The sequence below is a fragment of the Sander lucioperca genome, chromosome 11, assembly GCF_008315115.2.
Source record: "Sander lucioperca isolate FBNREF2018 chromosome 11, SLUC_FBN_1.2, whole genome shotgun sequence".
Lineage (NCBI taxonomy): Eukaryota > Metazoa > Chordata > Actinopteri > Perciformes > Percidae > Sander > Sander lucioperca.
In genome coordinates, this window is record NC_050183.1 from 2,689,236 (window position 1) to 2,708,937 (window position 19,702).

General features: G+C 43.9%; 1 protein-coding gene across 13 annotated transcripts in view; it reads right to left on the minus strand.

The window, feature by feature from the left end:
- LOC116055284 (ephrin type-B receptor 3) overlaps positions 1-19,702 on the minus strand; it is a 60,949-nt gene that overhangs the window by 17,925 nt on the left and 23,322 nt on the right. For 9 of the 13 annotated variants that reach the window (XM_036007185.1, XM_036007184.1, XM_036007182.1 and 6 more), the window contains exons 2-6: positions 12,992-13,056; positions 7,722-8,394; positions 4,158-4,313; positions 2,872-3,207; positions 395-531 (exon numbers count right to left, since the gene is read on the minus strand). In XM_036007185.1, coding sequence (XP_035863078.1) covers positions 395-531; positions 2,872-3,207; positions 4,158-4,313; positions 7,722-8,394; positions 12,992-13,056 — 1,367 coding nt within the window. The remainder of the gene's footprint in view (positions 1-394; positions 532-2,871; positions 3,208-4,157; positions 4,314-7,721; positions 8,395-12,991; positions 13,057-19,702) is intronic. The other 4 variants (XM_036007186.1, XM_036007181.1, XM_031307161.2 and 1 more) reach the window with 1 other exon arrangement.

Below are 19,702 nucleotides of genomic sequence, written 5' to 3' on the forward strand. Positions count from 1 at the left end.
TTCTCTCCCTGAGGCAGACCCAGTCACTACTCTCTGGGCCCCTGGAAAATACAGAAACTTTCTAATGCATGGATTGAGAGGGGACGGAGGATAAGAGGGAGGGCAAGAGGGAGAAATGGAATTAGGGGTAGAGAAAAGGGCAGAGCATAATAGAAATATGGGAAAGGATTGGGAGGAGGGAAAGAGAGAAAAAGGAAGGAGGGATAGAGGGATGGGAAGAGGGGAATAAGTAGGGGAGGATCATCACACAAACTAAGATTGGAAATGGTGACTTGCCTCACTGTAACCATGTGTTTATCAGCAGAGGCATTGTTTTCCACATTTACAGAAACACAGATGGAACAGAGACCATGCAAGTCAATGAAATTGGATTGAATTAGAGGCGTTGACTTACATTGCTGCTTACCTTCTCATGGTACTTAATCTCATAATCCAGAATGATTCCGTTGGGTTTCTCTGGAGGCAGCCAGGACAGGCTCATGGTGCTCGCTGTGGCCGCCATCAGGTGAACTGTGGGCACTGCAGACGGAGCTACACAGGGCAAAATAAATAAAGGAAAATCTGCTTTATTTATCGTTTTCTATGTTATGTCTTTTCAAGTTCTATGCCCTTTGTATGTCCACAGAAGGCCAAATCCAAAGTCTTAGACTGTGGGCTTTGTGAAAAGCGTTGGCCAATAATTAGTATGCAGAACCATTCCCCGCTAATGCTCAAATTCTCCCTCCCAGAGTCCTCGGGGAGGAAGGACTGCAAAACTGATGGATAAGTCTCTGGTACATGCAGTTCTCTCTAACGTACACCAACTGTAGGCAAGCTTAAGGGCAAGCACACATACAGATAAAGACTTTTCACTTTTAAGTTAACTGCATCCATGCTGAACTACTGCTGCACTTTTGCACTAAATTCTTGAAGAACTGTTTTTCTCTGTTTATCGTTTTTCAAGATAAAGAAATCCTATGTATTAAGCCTATGTTCTGTGCATACATTGTATTGCATACAGTTGCCACACTTAATTAACACTTTATAGACATAATTTATATAATGTGCACACAAATAGACATTCAATGCATTGGTGGACACACACACACACACACACACACAGAGGAGCATGAAACACACTGGCACTCCACCCACCTGAGCTTTTCATGCTTCTTTCACATGGGCCTATTAATGGCTAAGTTCTGTCTGCCTCCCTGTCTCTCGTCCTCTTTTCTAAGTTCAGGCTTGTTCTGTATCTCTGACTCACTCCCTTCTCTTAGTCTACTCCATTGCTTTTGTTTCATAACTGTCAATCTCCAGTCATGCCTTCTCTTCAAAAAATGAAGTTCTTCACTTTTTCCTACACTCACACAACCACATTCTTTAATTTCCCCTATCCTCTCCAGTGCAGACCTCCATCTCCGCTCTCTCAGTCTCTCTCCCTTCCTTTTTTATCCCTAGCTTTTAGTTCTTTAATCCTCCCCCTTGCATTTCCTTTCTCCCTCTGCTGCCTGTGTATGTGGCCAGACATCCTTCTGTTTCTCTCACTCTCTCTCTTTGCTCCCTAAACCTGCCCCCCTCCCCCATCCACCCAGGCCCACCACGTCTCTCTTTCACCCCCAGAAGACAATGCTTCCTAGGCAGATCCCCTAGCCAGGGGATTAGGGGCCCTCCTCCGGTAGAAGACGTTGAAGTAACCATGGAGGTGGCCCCTGGGGCTTATCACCACCCTAGTATTTATTTTGGTTCTTAAAAGGTGAATGCACATGCAGGGATGGTCTTTGGACTACACCAGGGGATAATCTGATCACAGTTGATGCTCTCTTGCCCCCTCCTTTCCCTTCGCTTATTTTTTTGCACTCAACTGACCCCAAGCACCCAAGAATGGACAGTGGTCCCTGTCAGCCCAGTGCCCATCCCCTTGTAAAACAATGAGGCCGTCACAAGGGGCCCTGTAGGGCCTTTGGGTCCTAGACCCACAAACAGAAGGCATTCCTAAAGCATCTTTTAGGAGCAGGAACACAAGGTTAGAGGTGAGAAGGACAAGGCCATGGAGAAAGTGAGAGACGATGGAGGGGATGGGGGAGGAGCAAGGGCTAATCCTTGGTGTTTAAGTATGCAGATATAGCAAATTTAACATAGCGACTAAACACATCCAAGGCCCAAATGAAGAGCCCTTGAAGAACCTCAACAAAGAGACCAACCCACAAGAACTAGCATGTAAAGTAAGCTTAAGGTAAACCAAACACACCGAAATTGCCAAATTTCAGTAAGTAATTGCAAAAATCTACTTGCCTACCCACTTAGCAACCCACATACCTATCTACCTAGTAATACACAATAATTGACCCTGACAATAACAGCGTACATCTCAATGTTATGAGGAACCTTATCATACTGGTGCTTATCATTACTATCCTAAATTATTCCATACATAACATTACATCAGCTGGGTTTCAGTCTTCTGTAAACAAAAAAATGTATCTCAGCACTGATTGCTACATTGGCCTAGTTACTGTTATTGCTGTGGGCTGTAGGAGTGGTGGGTTGGAAGCAGTGGGCAGCTAGAATACTGAGGGTTCAACACTTTGAATACATACTGCCTCGCTATTGCTATTTGCAGCGGTGTTAGTACAGAGCATGCTGTGGGTGTGTGAAAAAGGTCCCTTTCTAAGCTCATTCAGAAGAATGTCTTCCTTCTCAATCCCTGTTCAAAGGGAAAATATGTAACACACTCCTACATACATACAAGAAATTGATCTTTACTTCTTAAGCGCAGAACATATTCTCTGACATTCTTTTGTGTCTTTTTCCAGACTTTAAAAGTTGGCAGTGCCTACAAGTTCAATATTGATCTTTGACAGGTAGCCACGAGGCTGCAGTTTCACCTACCAGCCTGATTTGTGGTGATGTTCACTGCAGAGAACTGAGGTGTGTAGGGGCTCTTGTTGGAAACACCGTTGACTGCCTGGATTTCAAAGCTGTACTGTGTGTGGGCTTGTAGGTTACGGACGGCAACGCGGCGCTGGGTCAGGCCCAGGTGGCGTGGCGAGATATCGACGTTGTCGTCACACCGTGAGCACATTCCTCGCTCAGGCAGACACTTCTTACAGATGACGTTGTAGAAGATGTCTTCACGGCCACCCAAGTCACGTGGGTCGCTCCATTCCAGCACGAGCGAGGTTTCGTTCACACTGGAGATGACACTGCGTGGTGCAGAAGGAATAGCTGCAAAAGGGAAGCACAGCGTGGATGAGATGAAGAAAATACATTTGGAATGAGAGAGAATTTAATACCCATGCACAATAGGTGTAAAGAAATTTGACAGTACAGAGACATACTGACAATAGACAGAGATTCATATTGTAAAACACAGTTTACATATCATTATACACACATGCATTCATTATTCCATAGCTGCTAGCAACACAATTCATAACCCAAGAATGTCCCTTGTGCTGTGGTATTAGTACATTTTTCATGCATTAACTCAAACATTTTTTTTCTTTCACATAACAACTGTCTGTCCCAAGAGTTCTTAAAAAAAAGAGGACAGGAGTTCAAATTTGAATTGGATGTTCATTTCCACTGTGTGTCTGTGTGTGAAGTGCTGGGAGGAACGAGCGAGACAAACTATTGGCAGAGCCTTGGCAATTCTTATCCAATTACCGGAGCCTTATCTTTCACTGCACTGTGGGAGAACCAGCTCCCCACCCCATCAACAGAAAAAAGGATCTTCTCTCTTCACCAGTGAATGAATTAGCTCCTACGTGTGTGTGTTTGCTCTTAATGAAGGCACTACTAGACTAGAAAAATCCCTCCGCTGTCTGTCTGTAAAGGGATGGCAGCATCGAGAACAGATAGATTGAGAGTCGGGGGGGGGAGGGGTTGGATGATAACGTTTCGGATAACGTTGAGAAAGCAAGCAGACTTGTTTGCCATCCATTTGTCGTGGTGGGAACGTATTCCTGGGGGGTTTTATCAGCCATTGAGAGAACAATAAAACGAGGGAAGTTTGGGAGAACATTCACCACACATTACATTTTTTTTTATGGCTATCAATATTACTATTGCGGTCTGAATATGAGGTATTTCTGTCTGGTTTTCAGAAAGGAATGCAATAACATCATTTCAGTCTCATTTCAGTATTTAGTCAATTGAAAGCAGTCTTTACTTACTGGTACAGGGGGAGTCGGGAGAATCGGTGTCTGAGCGGTAGTAACCGTTTCGACAGGAGCAAACGCTGGATGCTCCTGAGCTGGCACGGCTGTTGGCTGGACAGGGCAAGCAGAAGCCGTCTCCCTGTTTGGACTTGAAGGTGCCAGGGCTGCAAGCTGATGGCAAAAGAGAATGGAGAAAGATAATTATTATAAGTAATAGTGTGGATTGTACATAACAATTTAAGGTAAAACTGTTTTTGCTACACTTGTATATTATGTTTGTGTGGGTCACATTTTCCAAATGGGCAGTAGGCCACTCTCATTCTGGAATAAAAACACTACATGTTATTGGTAACACCGTTCCAGCTCACTAAAACAGCCTATTTGATGTATTTAGCATGTGTTTGTTTATGTACATGTGTGCACATGCACATGATTTGTTTTCATCCCCACATGTTCCCTTTTCCCCATATGAAGTGTGAATCTTCGGCAAACTATAGTGGGGAAGGAGAGGGAGTTTTGAGCAGCATGTAGCTGTTTGCATAAACCCATGCTCACACAATGAGACTGTCAACCCAAATTACATACACGACCTTCAGAGCCAAAATGTTGGCATGGTGCTTTTATCTGAATTCAGTATTTTATCAAATGCATATAAACAGAACACAGAAAATCAGAGAGACACACATGCTGAGGTGTACACAAACATGGGTCTGTGCAAAACTGCACACAAAAGACACACACACACACACACACACACACACACACACACACACACACACACACACACACACACACACAAACACACAAACTTTTGTTTGCATTATTTTATCCTTGAGATCACTTCCTTTACAGACCTACAAAACTTCCTTCAACATAATATCACCTAAACTGGTTTTCGATTAGTGAAGCCTAGTTAATCAGATGAAAACACTGCTGGTCTTTGTAAATGTCCTATCTCCATTCATAGCCGCTGTTTGTAAGTTTATAACTCAGGTGATAAGCTGCAGACATGCAGGGAAACACTAACAGCGGCACTGTGATCCAGAACACTTTGGCAGACTCTATATCTTTGATAAACTATCTCGTTAAAAGATGAATGAGTTTGCCGCAGTGCTTAATAAAAAAAAGACGAGAGCAGGTAAGACAGGCAAAGTTTACAGGGGCCAGTTGATTAGCTGACCCACTAGTGCGTTAGCTCGTCAACGTCAAGGACACACTGCTATGTTTGTCCCTCTGAATGATAATCATCACTGGAGCTCCTGTGTTTGTTTTTCGCTCCCTGGTGAAAACAACCAAGGTTGGAGGTAAAATCTACAGCAGACCACTTCCTGCTCCTGCTGTGTCCCTGTTTGTTTTTTTTGAGAGTTCAATATTAGCACAAAACCACCAGTTGACTGCATCGTGTACATTAGCACTGAGTGTATTTGTTCTTCCACCATTAATCAGAGTCATCCACGCCACTGGCTAACAGGAAGTACTGCTTGATAAACAGATAAGATATGACCTCGAGTTTTACCAGGTGGGAGAACAACTTCTTCAAAATGGTATCATGACCTGTACAAGTTCATTTAAGTTCACACAAAGTAAACTACAAGCAATTCCTCAAGTCCCAGGGGATGAGAGTGTTAGTTTTTGAACATGTTGGCCTAACGAAAGATGTTGATGGAGCATTCCCATTAAATGAGGCTTCTTCTTTTTTCAGGGAAGGCCTGAAAGTGCTGATCAATCACTTCCAGTCTGTAAAGGGGTCATCATCTTCCTTTCATCAATTTTCCCCTTAGAGGAACTGCTAAAGAATGTGGAAGAAAGAGAGACAAGGGGCTAGAGAAAAAGGGAGGGAGAGGTGGAAGAGGTGGAGGCATAGAAAATGCTAATCCTGCAGGCGCTTTTTTTCTCCCCTTTCCCCACTCCCCTGTGTCTTATCCTAAGCTCTATGTTCATGCAGAACATAGAGCTTAAGGAACTGATTAGAATGTATGCTGAAATTGGAAAGTGTGGAGCATGAAGAAAAAAGTAAAGAATATTGGGTGTGAAAAATGTGCAGCAAATGAGTGGAAAGGCAAAAAAAGGCTCATCGATTAATATTAATGCAGACACCCTTACTGTAACTCTGGTGGCGTATTAATGAGAGCAACGGCCTTCAGAGGACAGGTAAAGACTACAATGGAGAATGGGGGAGCGACGGTGGCGGAGCTAGAGGAGATGCTGCATGTTGTAACGAGGACAGAAAAGCAGAGAAAGGAAGAGTCATGGCAAAAAGATGATGAGTAATGAATATGGAGAGTGGACCTGAGGAGAGGTGAAGTGAGAAGAGAAGAAGAGAGGGAAATTTATCCCCTGTGGTTTCCACTGAAGCTTGATTAGAGTACATTTTATCAGGACCCAGTAGCCAGGGCTTTAACCTTGAGCTGCCAGGAGCAAACAAATTAGTTTTTAACCACATACACCATGCTTTAGATTTACTATGCTCTCTCTCGCTCTCTCACAAATAGACACTCCTTCGAAAGGTGAGCACACATATTTAGGGTCTGCCAGAAGCTGCCAGGCCACCCTCTCTCTGGCTGAACACCCGTATGGGTACTTAACTTAAAGGTCTTCTCAGGAGAAGAATGCGCCCTCTGAACCCAGGCCGACACAACCACACACAAACTATACATGCACAGACACCTCGCATTCAACCTCGCTGATCAATAACCCTGCCACCCCCCCTTCCTCTCATTCTGCTGTCTCCGTTTGACCTGCGCACCCTAAGCCTAGTTTTACGCCCCCATACTCCTCACTATACGCACATTTTCCCTTTAACCCTCCCTGTCCTCCATGCTGTCACCTGCACTCCATTCCAGTCGAGACCTTGCTGTTTAAATTTACCTTTCTCTCAACCTCTGTGAACCTGTCATGTTTTCCATCAGACCTGAACCCATCATAGAGCCTCTCAGAAACAGACAGCCTCCCCTGCATTTCCATTTATTTAGCAACCAGCTGCCAGGCGAAACTGAGGTCAGCCGCGTGCTGTCAGTGTCATCTAGGGTGTATTATTTTACCTTGTCATCATTGGATTAATGTGTCAAAGAATACAAGGCAAATAAATGGCTCATAATAACGTGGCAGCTGGACAATCTAGTGATAGAGGCTGTAACCCGTAGCCAAAACAATACGGTTCAATCTCTCCAACAATCAGTGTGTGTCCACAACAGCCATTTGCCAGATGAAGCGTCCTTCAGCAAGACTTTGACCCCTTACTACTCACTCATTGTAATTCACCCTGCATAGAACCATCAGATACTATACGCCTAAAATGCAAATGTAACTTTTCTCAGCAGTAATAATGTGATACATTATTGATCGCCATAGGGAAATCCTCCCAACCCCATCACCATCTTCCAGGAGGGTAAGACTACGGAATAAGCTACAAAATAGCACACTGTTCTGTAGATTTGTAAAGATTCATTGAATTGCTTTGGGTCAGTTCAGCAGCTAACATAGAGCTTGAACCTTGGGTACCCTGTTGAAGTATGTCTCGTTAAACACTGAATAATAAAATTCTGAACTGACCATAATATCTGTTGTGAAAACACTCACCTTGACATTGGGTTTCCTTCATGGCTGGTTCAAAGCCAGACGAGCAGGTGCAGGCTCCTACGGGAACCATCCACTCGCCGTCTCCGTTGCAATAAAGCTTCAATGGCACAGACACCTCCACGCCGTTGGGGACACAAGTTCCTGGCGCAATGACTAAAGAGGTTGCCTCAGCCCCAGTTGCTGTTTCCGGGAAAACGGCAAAGTTGGCGATGGTGGTGGAACACTTCTTGTAAAAGACCCTCACTGAGATGAGCGACATGCAAGCACCAAGGTCCTGAAAGGCCAAGTAAAACCCGGCTTTGGACAATGGTCCAAAACTTCTGACTTTTGTGTTTACCCGGCCAGACTCAAGCATGGAAAAGCTCTCATCTGGGGCAATAGTGTCAACCTTCACATAAGGGTTCTCCATCCAGAAAGGGCTGGTGGCTGTGGCTGAGTCTGAGTCAGACTCATAGTAGAAGAGGTTGAAGGTCTCTTTGCAGGAACCTGGGATGTTGGGAATGCTGTTGCAATCGCGCACTGTGAATTTCATCTCCACATATACACGCAGCACATCCTTTCGTGGGATGAAGTCACTGCGTAGCCAGTTATTCTGGTTGACTTCACGTACATTGCAGACTTGGTATGTCCGGATGGGGTTCATGGCATCATCGTAGCCACTCACCTCTTCCCACTGAAAAGCGAGTAGAAAAGAAACATAAACAGGTCAGAGGGTGTAAATGCGTATTCTTATCATTGACAGATACACATACAGTTCCACAAGTACTTAGACATTGTGTCTGTCTAATTTCTGGGAAGTGCATTCACCGATCTCTGTACACCTTGCATTAAAACTTTAAGAGCTACATTCAGTCACATTTCATGATAAAAAAGAATGAAAAAAACAGGGCAGAGGTTAGAACTTAAAGAAAAAGAAGCAAAAGTTAATCTCTTTTTTTGTGACTTTTTGGGTATTTTCAGTTACAGTCCCTTGCCTTTGTCATGCTACATTTTTCATCTCTGGTTAGTGTAGTGTAAAAAGCCAGTGATGAGGACTGCAAATTCATCTCAATTACGGCAACCTGTCACCTCCTTATCCCAGAGCCACCACAGCATGTTTACCTCATATCTGTTTGGAAATGGCAGCCACATTGCTTTACAACCAATTATGCTTCAATTACAGAGCAATGATCGCAACGTCCTCTAATGAAGATGCCGGTTTAACCTTCATGATTTTTGGTTCTTACACTCCTCTACATCTTTCATTGGTACTACAGTACACAGGGGGTGAATTACTCAGGATAAAATAGGATTACATTTTCTAAACTTTGATTACCAGCTTCATTAAATGAGCACAAGCAAACTCGACTGTAAAAGCTGTTAGGCACTGTAATCTAATGCATTTTTCAATCTCGAATGAGGACACCACGATTAAATCATTTCACTTCAAATAGCGATAGTGTATAATATATCTTTGTGAGTGTGTGTGCATGCATGTGCGTGTGTGCTGAGGGATCTGCTCCCCTTTCCTATCAGACAAACAGAGTACATTTTTTTCTTTAGCTAAGCCAAGGCCTGGCAAGTTTATTTGCATATCACCTTTCAAACAAGTGTTTTGCATAAGGCATGGCAATGCATTAAAGCATTTAAAAGGCAATGAGGAGGAAGATTAAATTAAACACAATTAAACTAGACAAAAGAATAAAAGCTAGAGTGCAGCTTCAGCTAAAAGTCTTCTAAAACTTCTGATTACAGGATGATCTTTCACATCACTCAGCCGCCCTGCCACCTTAAAACACTAGAATACTTAAGTTTTTATGCCAAGACACGATAACAAATTAAATACGGTTGCACTCTTGGGACCGAAGTTAGTCTCGGAACATTTGGCTGTCTCGAAACTCTGGCATTAAAGCACCAGTTTGTCTCCAGAGCCAGTTGTTTCTACCTGAGCTCTTGGGTACCTTAATTGAGGCTGTAATATGGATGTGGTGGAGACAAGGCTATTCATCCAAGACCCTGGAGGCCATGAGGGAGAGAGGGAGAATGGGCGTAGCTCGGCTGTGGCATTAAAATGATGGCCCGGCGAGAGCGAGAGCAAAAGAGGAAGCGACCAGAGAGAATCGATAATCACCGACCAGGTCAATGGGATGGCTAAAAGCATGAAGTGTCAATGGGTATTTAGTTCAGTGTAATAAATCACCCACTGCAAAAGAGCGATACAGCCAAGTGTTTGTGTGTGTGTGTGTGAGGTTGTGTGTGAGGTTGTGTGTGCTTGTTTAATTGTGCTTGTGTGAGTCTGTCTGCCTGAGAGTGTATAGCTCTGTGTGTTTGTTTGAGAGTATGTAGGTGTGCGTCTGTTTGTGTATGCATGTGTTAAGAGAGAGGTCATTCCCCCCGAGACATGACCAGTGGCCAAACACGCCTGCTTACCAAGCCTGAATGAATTAAGTAGGTCATGTAAAAAAGGGTCAAGTTTCTTGGCAACGATTTCCATCAAGATTAATCGTTATGCAAGATTTGCGATCGACTCCATTTTCTCGTTGTCCTTTCCAATCAAAGCTTTAAATTATACTTTCAGATGACAATGAACAATGCTTCTATGACGCACTATCACCCTCCTTGAAGGTCCAAAGGCCCGCTGGAAAAATAAATTCCGCAATATTTTGGCAAAACTATGACTCTTTGGAACAAACTACAGATATGAATAGAAACAGGAGACACAGATTGTGCTGCAGGGGCTTAAGACGTTTTCATGTGCAACTTTTTTTCATTCATGAACCTTAGATTAATTCAAGGTGAACATTAACTGTTAGCAACCTTGATGGTAACTTAGATAAACTAGCATTAGTACTGTAGCTTTAGGCATTAGCTGAAATGTTGTAGCCCCAACAGGCTTTTATTTTTCTGTTTGTTGTTAGTATGCATAATCTCTCTAAGGCTACTTTTAAGGACATGTTAGCTTGTTCATAACATGTTTTAGCATGCTGGGGGTCTGTGAAGCAGACAGTGATACACCAAGAATAGTTATTATCTCTACAAGCTAGCTAACTTTGTATATTGTTATTAGTGTATGGTTATGGAAAACCCTGTGGGTGTCATTCCAGATCTGGGGAAGTCTTGCTATAAAGTGGAATTACCCTTTCATGACCCATCTGTTTTGAAAGATAAATGATACGGTATATGGACAAACACACACACAATACAGGGAAACAGCGGAAATTGGAAATACAAGCAACAACATGAATGCAGCTCAAGATAGGTGTCCACATGCACACACACATACACACCTAGACAGAGACATGAGACATTATGCACATATGCTACAGGCTATCTACAGACAGATGCAAACAGTGAGACAGAGAAATCCACATACCAAGGTGCAGACACAGAGGTAAAAGAACACATGTACACACATGTCCACATATAACATGGTATATGAAGGCAGTGCCTTGCACATATCAATAATTGAATATGCTCGTACACATTCACAAATGGCTTTCACACTTTTTACACCAAGAGTGGTAGCATTAATAGCACTTATATGCTGGTTGTCTTTGGATCCACCGTCACAAATAGACACAGTTCAGGTTTTCTCTGTGAAGCTTTATGTCTGATGCTTTATCTGTATGTGTTTTGCAACACAGTGAAAATACACAGATATGCTGTGACTCAGACTTGGCTGGACAGCGTCCCTGGGAGAGGGTGTGTAGTCTGAGGTGAGTGTGACTGGAGATTTTTTTCTTACAAATAGATTTTTGTTCTCTCATATGCTGTCTCCCTCTCTCTGCGTGGACATTTCTGTGTACTTTACTTAATTTTAGACTCACTGCTCTCCCCCTCCCTTCCAGCTCTCTCAGTATGTTGTTTTGTTAGTCCTTTCAGCCACTGTATCGGCTTCTCTTAAACAATCGTCGTTACCTCTAACAAAAATAGGCTTCGACGCTCCTGTTTCAAGACTTCAAGAGAATACAAATAAACACACACACACAATACATTGTGCATAAAGACAGAAACAAGACAACAGGAAGGATTGATTTCTTTGTGTAAGAGGAAAATAAAACGAAGAAAAACAGGGTGGAAAGATAACTCAGGGACAACCACCGTCTGGCACATTCTGCTACAAAACAAAAAAGGCAGGGGAAAAACTCATCTCCAGTCTTTCGGTTGGTAATGTGGGAAATCTGGAGTGCAAAAGGCTCTCCACTGTATGTATATCTTTTGTAAAGGAGCATCTGTTGCGGGTTTGCTTGGAAAAGAAATGGGGAGGCGTTTTTTAGTTCCTATGCCAATCTGCATGGGACCGGTGGGAGCATCCCTGCTGCATTGTAGCTTAACGAGGAGGGGGGCAAAGGGAGGCAAAAGAAGATGGACGGATCGGAAGAGGGAAGAACTTAAGGGAAAGAGGGCACGAAAGGCTGTGAACTGATTGTTGCAGCTGAGGTGGCTAGTGTGTCTGGCTTCATTAGTGCTTAGTTACTCGGAAGTAAAGGAAGGGGAGAATAAGGGGGGTGGGCGACTTCAACCAGCTGGGTTGGAATCTCTATGCAAGTGCGTTGGGGTAAAAACAAAACGTAAAAAAATGGGGGCCCACCTTTCAAAACACAAGGGCTAAGTCAGAGGCCCACACAAAGACGAGGGGAGGAGAGCTGGGGGTCTTTGAAGTATAGCTGAGGAGGGGTCAAACCTCTTTTTGCTCCTCTTTAGGCCATTGTGGAGACCACATGGGAAAGCAAGATGGGGCTGTCAGTGGCACTTTGTGTGTGGTAGATTTGGATGCCGGGGCGTGCAATGGGTCAACGCCAAGAAATATTTCAGTGTATAAATGGTTAGTTCATGAGGAAACTGCCGTTTTCACATGTTTTAAGTGAACTGGGGCAAGGGGAAGGGAACATCTGTGACTGGGCGGGTCAGTGAAATTGGATTGCGGTGTATCTTTTTCTGCCCGCTAAAAAGCGCATCCCAAAACATATCCTGTTGAGTGATTTGTTGATGAAGGTGTGCAAGACTGTTAAACTTCCAAAAGGCATGCATACACAATGCAGACACACAGACACACACACAAAACTGGATGTACCCCTTGAATACAGGAAAGAGTCAAAGTTACTCTGTCCACACATGAACATAAAGGTGAATGTGGTTATGTTGCGTACACAATTCCCTCTTCTCTTACACCATGTGTCCCCATTAATAAATCAGTATTACTCTGCATGGACACACAAAGGCAAACAAACACACACACACACACACACACACACACACACACACACACACACAGTGCACAGTAAACTCACCCCGGTCTCAGGGTGTGCAGTCCAGGCTAATTCAGTCGTGGCCCACTTCGTGTCCATCAGCGTCTCTGTGAACGGAAGCAGAAAGAAAACAACCAGATCAGACAAAGAGGAACAGGGTGACAGAGGAGATCAATATAACTTTCAATAGTTTTACAACAATGTCATAAAACTAGTCAAATGAATAGCCGAAGAGATAAGAGGCTTTGACCAAAGCTGTTCTCAGATAACTGGGTGAATAACTGAATGACAGAAAGCGTGGGCTTAGAGCGATATTATATTCAATAAGACAAAGAAGCACTGTATGCCCTTGTGTGACAGGAAGACCAAGAGACAGTGGAATAGTGAGGCAGAGATCTAGGTGGGGGATCTCTGTGAGGTATTGTATGACATTTTATTGCCGCTCCTTGTCTGGCTAATTAGTCTCAATTAGACGTTGCTTTTATACAGGGGAAAGGAAACAACATCGAAGTCTCGCTGAGAAATGGTTCCGCTTCCCACAAGGCACAGCAACAGACACACACACAGACACACACACACACACACACACACACATACACACACAGCTACAGGTTGTAAAACTCCACAAGATCTATAACCCAACAGAAGGCTTGAATGAAGAGGGGGGTAATAAAGTTAGGTGTCACAAAAGAGGAGCTCTTGAGCATAACAGAGGTCAATACACTTCACTTGGATTTACTTTCTGTCGATACTTGAACACATACACTTTTGTTTTATGCCTGTCATACAGCAAAGCGCACACACATCATGTACACAATACACACAAATGCACAAAATGGTGGACAGGGATCTCCCCTGCAAATCCCTTTTCTCCTCTCCACTTTCCGCTCTCTTGTTTCTACTGGCAAAGACACTGGCTTTGTGAGAGCTGGGAAGGAACACTATAAATGTTGAGTCTTTTACTACCTGGCGCTCAAGGCGCAGCATACAGCCACCATTATTATCTCAACCGCTGTGCTGTTCTACAAGATAGTAAAAGATGATGAAACGGCACTGCCAGAAAGTGAGATTAAACCGTGCCTGGTCATGGAAGGGAAGTGTGAGATGTTCCATTTTTCCTGCCTCAGTTGTAAGACATGAACCTGAAGAAGTCTCTCAGCCCACTTTGCTAGTCTATCACCATCTCTAAGGTTTTCTTTGCCTCTTTCTCCCACTTTCTTCTTAGAATTTTTTTTTCTCCTGGCAAGCTGACAGGAAATGGGACTTGGGAGCAAAATAGAAGAGTAAACCCCGGGATTTCACCATTTCTTCTCCAAATACCTGCTGCCACCACTGCTGCATTTAGAAGCACCAGCAGTGACAAGTGCAAATACCCTAAAACTCAGAGACCCCTTGTGAATTATGTCTAGCACTGTAGAGACAGCATGCTCCTACAGTTAGGAATTCCCATTGAATTCCACCCCCTCATGCTTTGAGTGACAGTGTCGTTGACATGTGTATGTGCATGTTACACCGGTGAGAAAACACGACTTCCAAAAGAGTTCCTGCCAAAGGGAAATATCTTCCTGTGCATAAAAACACATACAATCAGATTTCAAATGGAGCTTTGGCTTATTGCTCTCAGGTGAAATGGTCTGGATGCTTCACTGTGAGCCAGCTCACGCAGTGAGAACTGTTTCTCTGGGAGTGGCTCTGGTAAATATCATGTACTCGCAGCAGTGCAGGGTCAAATCCAGCTCGCAGCCTTTGTCGCAAACAATCCTCTCCCTTTCTCGCCTGTCAGTCTCAGATTTTCTCTTTGTGATGATAGTGAAAATGCTTTCAAACAAATCATGAAATTTGTCTGCTTTTGCTGAGAGCTCTCTTTGGAACCAGATGCAACGAGCCACATTTGTCTCTTGAGCAAATAAGGGCCTAGTAGTGTTTTCATCTCAGAAACTGTGTCAGTGCATATTAGCTGCGGGACTTCCCCTGACTCATACTATGACTGTGTGATTTGGGACCTGTTACAGACAGCTACGCAGGTAGGTAAGCCGCTGTGGTGGAAATTATACACCTCCGCCGCCTTGTGTTTATTATTATGACTGGTCCGTGTGTATGCTGTGTAGGCTTGTCATTAGAGCTGACCTTGCTGAAAATGACAGCACAGTGAAACAAAATGACCGACGGGGAGATTCAAAGAGGGGAGAAAATGAAGAGACAGAGATGAGAGAGAAAGAACAAGAGCTGGAGAGCAAAAAGGGAGATATGCAAAACGCACACACAGATGTGCAGTCTGAATCAATAGTTTAGTGGATCATTCGGGAGTGCATGTGCAGCAGTAACCCTTCCCGATGCATCTGCATTGTTTAAACGTACCAGGTCTGTGCTTGTGTGTATGAATGTGTGTATATGTCAGAATGTAATTGTGTGTGTGTATTCGGTGCAAAGCTCTGTATTGTGCCCAAAGTGGAGCACCAATCCAGAGTCAATGGGCCAGAGCAAAAGCACTGAATGACCCCAACCTAACCCGGCCGCTCCTTCTCATGTCAGTGTGTGCGTGCATGTGGGTGGCTGTTATGCTCATTTGTCTCTGCACACCACGTTTGTGTGTGTGAATTGCAAATCAGGCAATAGAAGCACACTGCAATATTCATGACTGTGCAGCAAATTCAGACACCTGCACAGTCACAGAAAATACACACACACACACACACACACACACACACACACACACACACACACAAACACAATAAAGAGAACAAAACAAACCAGAAAAAAAGTGCCATATGCCCACTTACAAAGTAACAACCGTCTCTGTGTGCCAAACCAACAAACCTGTGCTATATGGATGATAAAGGATGAGAGGGAGGCAGAGTAAGACAGATTAAAGAGAGAAAGGTATTTTTTTAAAGCAAACAACCCCTGAAAGCTTCTAAGGCCATCTGGCAGCTTGCCTAATGGGCCCGGTCGAGAGAGAGAGACAAAAAAGAAAAAAATACAGAAAGAAAACCAGAAGGACGAGTTGAGAGAGAAACTGCAATTGTGTTACTATAAGATCCTCCCCTGTACAGAACGACAGTGCTCTCGTTTGCCTTTTCTCTATATGTTTTACATCACCGTTTAAAATCCTGGAAGTGTAGAATGAGAGAAGGAAAGATTTTAGGTGGGAGGAGGAAAAAGAACAAAGAGAGTAAATCAGGCAAATGAACATGCAAATGTACTGCTGTAAAACACACACACACACACACACACACACACACACACACACACACACAGAGTGAGAGTGAAGCATGCAGATGTGGGAAGTAGCAGTTGATCAGGATACACAGATGCACAAGGCTGGTTAATCCATCTTCTTGCACGCACTCTCACTTTTTTTCTCATTTATTTTCAATCTCTTTGTCATCATCCCTGTGAAACGATGGGTCTAATTCCCCATAGTCTCACTTTCTCTAACTACTTTCCCTTTTTCCCTCCACTCGGAAGTGATAGGTTTGACCTCTTTTTATTGGGCTTTTTCCTCTTCCTCTTCCCTCCCCCTTTTCTTGCCAATCTCTATATCTGTGCTTGTGTTTTCACGCTGTGAAGTGATGCATGTGAAGTGCAGTGTACAGGGGAATGTTTTTCGACCTCCTACCGCTCATGAAGACTATTCAATTAGAGAGTCACTGTTTGAGTAACCTGAGGATTGCCTTAGTAAAGTGTTATTTATGATCAAGGTCAAATGCACCTGGGATTAGCATACAAAACATGGGGGGGTGGGATTTAACGTTTTGTTTTTTCTGCGAACTCTGATTGTGTGAGAAAAATTGCAGAAATACAAACAGGCTTGGAGAGATCATATGCAAGCAAATACATGTGTGCAAGCAAATACATGTGCACACGCACACACACAAACACACACACACATACACACACACACATACACACACACACACACACACACACACACACGCAAAGCCAACCCCTAAACTCTAATCCAGTAATGACAGGGCAGGCCTAATAACAGGGGAGGGCACTGAAGCATTCGTCCCTATGGCCGCATGCAACACACACATACACTCACGTGCACACAAACACACACAGCACCCACAGTTACAAGCCTCTTAAAATATTTCTTTGTTCAAACAAGCAGACTTGTTAAAAGAAGAAAAAAAAGGCCGAAAGAGGAAGAAAGGCCATTATTGAGAGAGAGGAATGTGTAGTCGTTTCACAGGGCTATAAGTCCCCGGGTCGCAAGGAGCAGACAGGTGAGGGATTTAGCTTGGATCTTGCCCTGTCTACTTTGAGCATTTTAGCATGTTTGTCTTTGTTAGCATGACCCCGTCAGATGACAACTTAAAGGTACCTGAAGCAAACACTGAGGGAGCTAAAAGATGTCTCAACAACCATGGAGATATGAGTGTTACAGAGTCGCAGAGCGTCTTTAATGTTAAAGAAAAGCTGACTTGTTAGCTTCCTATTAGCTTGGTTTCTTGATATAGGCACAAAACAAAATGGCTTCTTCTCATGCTAACATTAACTGCTGTATTAATGAAACATGATGACAGCCGGATTTTGTTTTCAGCTAATGACTCCTTTCCTGAAATCCTTCCCTTTAGGCTTCTCCACTAGTTAATTATCTGCTCCCCACCTCTCTTCCGAGTTGCTTTTGTTGTATTCCCCTATAGTCAAACAGACCAAGCACATGGCAACCTGGCATGGGGTAGCCACTTCATTAAAATACTATGTTGTCTGGTTGCCAAACACTTGAGCCTCTGTTTAGCCACAGAAACAGTGAAATGTGTCAACATTGAGAGCGAGGACCCCACGCTCAACTTATTAGTGCTATTAGCCTGATTGCTTTCTGTGCTACCTTTGTTGGCTCCGCTTTTGTCATCCAATGTGCAGCAGAGGCAGAGAAAGTTGAAGAGAGACACAGAGAGCAGGAGGAGAGATGCTATTCACATTCAAATTGTCCAAGCAGCCTTTTTTGCCTTTGTGCGGGGCCAGAGTGCGATGATTAGGAGAAGTCCCCTCCATTTTATGGCGAGACCTCCCCTTCAGCACCCACACACACACACACACACACACACACAGTCACGGTAATTGGTTGCTGCGACATGGACAGGCCAAGGAGGTGATTCCTCTGTGGAATTCCTGAACGGACTCGCCCCCATGACAAAACACTCCCCCCTGCCCATCAGCACACACACATACACTCACACATACTTCACCCCGCTACCACTCGCTGTCAGTCACCCCACAATGCCTGTCACACAAGAGGTTTGTGATGTGTGTGCGTGCTAACAGGGTTACGCAGTCGATGCATTGGAAATAAGCTCTCTTTCCACCTTTCTGTCTATCTCCTTGTCTCTTATTCTTTCCCCTCTCACTAATTCTTGTATCATCTCTCCCCATGGGGAAGTCTAACGAACGCAAGTCTTTGCCCTCTGCATTTGTCACTAGGCCCCTGCCCTCAATTATTTTTCTCCTCGTCAAAAGATACCTTGGGGCTGAATACTATTTGGGTTGTAACAGCATGCAATTTTTTTAGTCTGTCTGCTTGGCCCATCGTGGATGCAAAGGCAATTTCTGACAAGCAGCCCTTACCCGATGACTCTGGGACTTATGATAAATAAACAACAACAAACACAACGGTGTTCCTTTCTGTCAGAGGCTTTGATGGAGCAAAGCTATTGAAATGGAAAAAAAGAGTTTTGATCGCAGCAAGGAGGACATTGTGAGCTAGCGCAGGTGGTTTTTCAAATTACTAAATGTGTGTGAGTGTGTGTAGAAGTGTGGGTGTGTGTTTCTGCTGCGACTAAAGAGTGTATTGAAGGGCTCATGAAGTCTAGTCTAGTTCCTGTACTGCCGATGGACTGGGCCTCTTTGTCTTTACCCCCTCCTTTTTTTCTTTCTCTCGCTCATTCGCAGTCTTTCTCTCATCTCTCTCTCTCTCTACCCCTTCTCTCACTAACTCTTCTAATTACAAAGCACAGGGGATCTGACGACCAGGTAGCCCTAGGGGCAGCTGTCTACAAAACCAGGTGTGCCTCCATGTGTGTGTGTGTGTGTGTGTGTGTGTGTGTGTGTGTGTGTGAATACATGTGCGTCAGCATGTGTGTGTTTGAATGACTGTGTGCATATATGTGTGCATGTTGGATCTTTCGAAGCCGGCGGCTTGCTAAGTTGAGTTTGAGTGATCGTACGTGTGCCTGTTTGGGTTATCGACGTATGCAGTGGTTGAAAATGGAGCTTGTGCTTTGTCTACTGCAGTGTCACTTTGGCTTTTAGGATTAGTCGCTTTAAAGTGATGTTGGCCACTTAGAAATACAAGCTTATTTCACTGTTTCACTCAGTGTAAGTCAATATAGCTAACTACATTTTCTTACTGACTTAAATGAAAATGCTAAAAGATGAAGTTTCACACACTACAGCTTCCCCCAAACTCCTTTTTTTGTGTGCATATGTACGTGTGTGAATGTGCACATTCTGTCCCTTCTGTTCCCCAACTTCCTAGTTAACCACCCAACCCCTCACCCTGCCCGAGACCCAGCATTCACAGCGGTTTGCATTGTCCCATGGGTTCATTGAATGCCTCTGTGTTCGGTTTGCTATTGAATAAGTCAAAGCCCCTTCATCAACAGTAGTGACAACAAAACACATACACACACAAACACACACATTCACGGTTGGGGTGAGCCATTAGCACTTGTTTTATTGGCTACTTGCTCTCTGACACAAGCACTTTAGATTACCTTCAAAAATCCAATTCTGGAAAGGTTCAAT